This window comes from Temnothorax curvispinosus, unplaced genomic scaffold (assembly GCF_003070985.1).
Source record: "Temnothorax curvispinosus isolate PA1 unplaced genomic scaffold, ASM307098v1 QBEX01001746.1, whole genome shotgun sequence".
NCBI classification, from domain to species: domain Eukaryota; kingdom Metazoa; phylum Arthropoda; class Insecta; order Hymenoptera; family Formicidae; genus Temnothorax; species Temnothorax curvispinosus.
The window spans coordinates 1-2,492 of record NW_020211526.1 but is presented as its reverse complement, the minus strand read 5'-3'; the positions used below and the strand labels follow the sequence as shown (position 1 = coordinate 2,492).

The window sequence follows — 2,492 nt, the reverse complement described above, 5'->3', positions numbered from 1 at the left end:
AAACTGAGCGAATGCGCGTCGACGCGGACCTGCTCTGTATGCGATGCCCGACATCATACGAGCCTCCACGACGCGTACTCGGGCGGGGAGGTGGCTAAGACTTCGCATCTCGCGCAGAAAACCCTCGGGAAGCCGGTGGCGGTACTTCTCGCTACCGCTTGTATTTGCGTGCGCGATCATTTCGGGATAGAGCACACCGCGCGAGCGCTCGTCGATCAAGGCTCCGAATCATCTCTCGTCTCGGAATCGCTGGTACAGCGACTGAAACTGTCCCGCGCGCCTACCTCGGTCGCGGTGTTCGGCGTCGGCGGAAAGCGTACGGGTCGCGCTCGAGGCCTCGTGGCCTTGGATATCTCGCCTCGAGACGGCGGGCCAGCCATCTCGGTGTCGGCCTTAATTCTACCTCGGCTCACTCTCTACGGCGGCGGGGTCTCTGCGGATCGTGCGACGTGGCCGTATCTCCGCGGGCTAGAGCTTGCCGATCCCGACTTTGCGGCCTCGGACCCGGTGGAAATTCTGCTTGGAGCTGATGTATTCGCCGCGATTCTCCAGCCGGGCTTGCTAAAGGGCGAACCGTTCAAGCCGGTCTCACAAAGAACGACGCTGGGATGGATTATTTCGGGCGCCGCCGGTCAGGCGACCTGCGCTCAGAGATCGACGACTCTGCAATGCCACATCACTGAAGATCTTTCCAGCATTGTGAAGAGATTCTGGCAGCAGGAGGAGCTACCGAGCGGCGTACTCGCGCTTACGCCAGAAGACCGTGAGTGCGAGAACTTCTTCTCCCTCACACATTCCCGGACCGCGGACGGTCGTTACATGGTGAGACTCCCGGTCGTGGACCCGTTGCCCGACCTCAAGGGAACGCGTAGCTCGGCCTTACGAGCACTGGCGCACATGGAGAGACGATTCGCCCGAGATGACAAATTGAAGCAGCTGTACGTCGAGTTCATGCGGCAGTACGAGAAGCTTGGACATATGACGCCGGTGGCTCCGGAGGACAAAACGAAGAGACGTGTGAGCTACCTTCCACACCACGGCGTGATGCGCGAGGCGAGCACTTCGACAAAGCTGCGCGTCGTGTTCAACGGCTCGACGTCATTACCTTCTGGTGACTCGCTCAATAAGTGTCTGCGGGTGGGACCAAACCTCCTGCCGAATCTAGCCGATGTACTGCTGCGGTGGCGTCGCTAGCGCTACGTCCTGGCTACGGATATGGAAAAGATGTACCGCCAGATCCTAGTCCATCCCGATGATCGCGATCTGCAGCGAATTTCCTGGCGGTATAAGATTGAAGACGAGATACAGGAGTATCTTCTCAACACGGTCACTTACGGGCTGACGTGTGCACCGTTCCTGGCGATGCGCTCCGTTCAACAACTTGCCGAGGACGAAAAGAAACTCTTCCCCTTGGCCGCGATCGCCCTACTGATTGACAGGTACATGGACGATGTACTCTCGGGCGCGGATACACTGGAAAAGGCTCTGGCTCTCCGGCGTCAACTCTCGGAGCTCTGCATGACGGGCGGCTTTCCGCTCCGCAAATGGTCGGCCAACGAGGAGTCCTTGCTGACGGACGTTCCAGCGGAGCACAGGATGCAGCGCGAGCTCCGCTCTTGGCGACCGCAAGAGTCGCATGCCACTCTTGGCCTTCAATGGCATCCCTGCCTCCACAGCTTCTCCTTTGCGACGAAGACGAGTCTAGTGACGTCTTTCACGAAGAAGTCGGTGCTGTCCCTCACTGCCCGGCTTTTCGATCCGCTCGGTTGGCTGGCGCCGGTGGTAGTGAGTGCAAAGATCTTGTTCCAGGCTACCTGGCTAAGAGGACTGGACTGGGATGACCCCTTGAGCGAGACTGACGCTCTGCAGTGGAAGACCTACCAGGCGAAGCTCCCGTTGCTGGAGCAAATTCGAGTCTCTCGGAAAATATATCCAGACGCCAGAGGACTCGGCGTCGAACTTCATGGTTTTGCCGATGCCTCCGAGAAAGCCTATGCTGCCGTGGTTTACTTGCGAGCACAGGCGCAGGACGGATCATGGCTGGTCACCTTGCTCGCGGCAAAGACCAAGGTCGCCCCTCTCAAAACCGTGGCTCTGCCTCGACTTGAGCTCGATGCTGCTGCGCTGCTCGTGCGGCTTGCTGCCCACACGAAGGTCACGCTCGAACTGCCCGAGGCGCCTCTTCATCTATGGTCGGACGCCATGGTGGCCCTGGGCTGGATCCGAGGGCACCCTACTCGATGGAAGACCTATGTGGTCAATAGGGTATCAGCAATTCAAACGGCGGTCCCGGAGGCGCTGTGGCATCATGTGCCTGGCCGGGACAATCCAGCGGACTGTGCCTCTCGAGGTATCTCTCCCGGCGAGTTAGGAAATCATCCTCTCTGGTAGTACGGGCCGCCTTGGCTCAAGGAGGACTCTTCAACGTGGCCCGCTACCGGAGCCGTGTCGGAGACGGAGGAGCTGCCCGAAGAGCGGGTGCGAGTCCACGC

The 2,492-nt window shown here is 59.8% G+C and overlaps 2 protein-coding genes across 2 annotated transcripts; both read left to right on the top strand.

The window, feature by feature from the left end:
* Positions 1-117: 117 nt before the first annotated feature.
* Positions 118-1,194, top strand: LOC112468098 (the record flags this gene model as incomplete). Its single annotated transcript, XM_025037139.1, has 1 exon — positions 118-1,194. A coding segment is annotated over one exon (1,077 nt), but the record flags the coding sequence as incomplete, so codon positions are not given.
* Positions 1,195-1,224: 30 nt separating this feature from the next.
* Positions 1,225-2,391, top strand: LOC112468090. The gene has a single exon (XM_025037129.1). The coding sequence runs from the start codon at positions 1,225-1,227 to the stop codon at positions 2,389-2,391; it is 1,167 nt and encodes a 388-aa protein (XP_024892897.1).
* Positions 2,392-2,492: the final 101 nt, after the last annotated feature.

Coding starts and splice junctions, on each gene's coding strand:
- LOC112468090 (XM_025037129.1), top strand. CDS start 1,225: ATGTACCGCCAGATCCTAGTCCATCCCGATGATCGCGATCTGCAGCGA.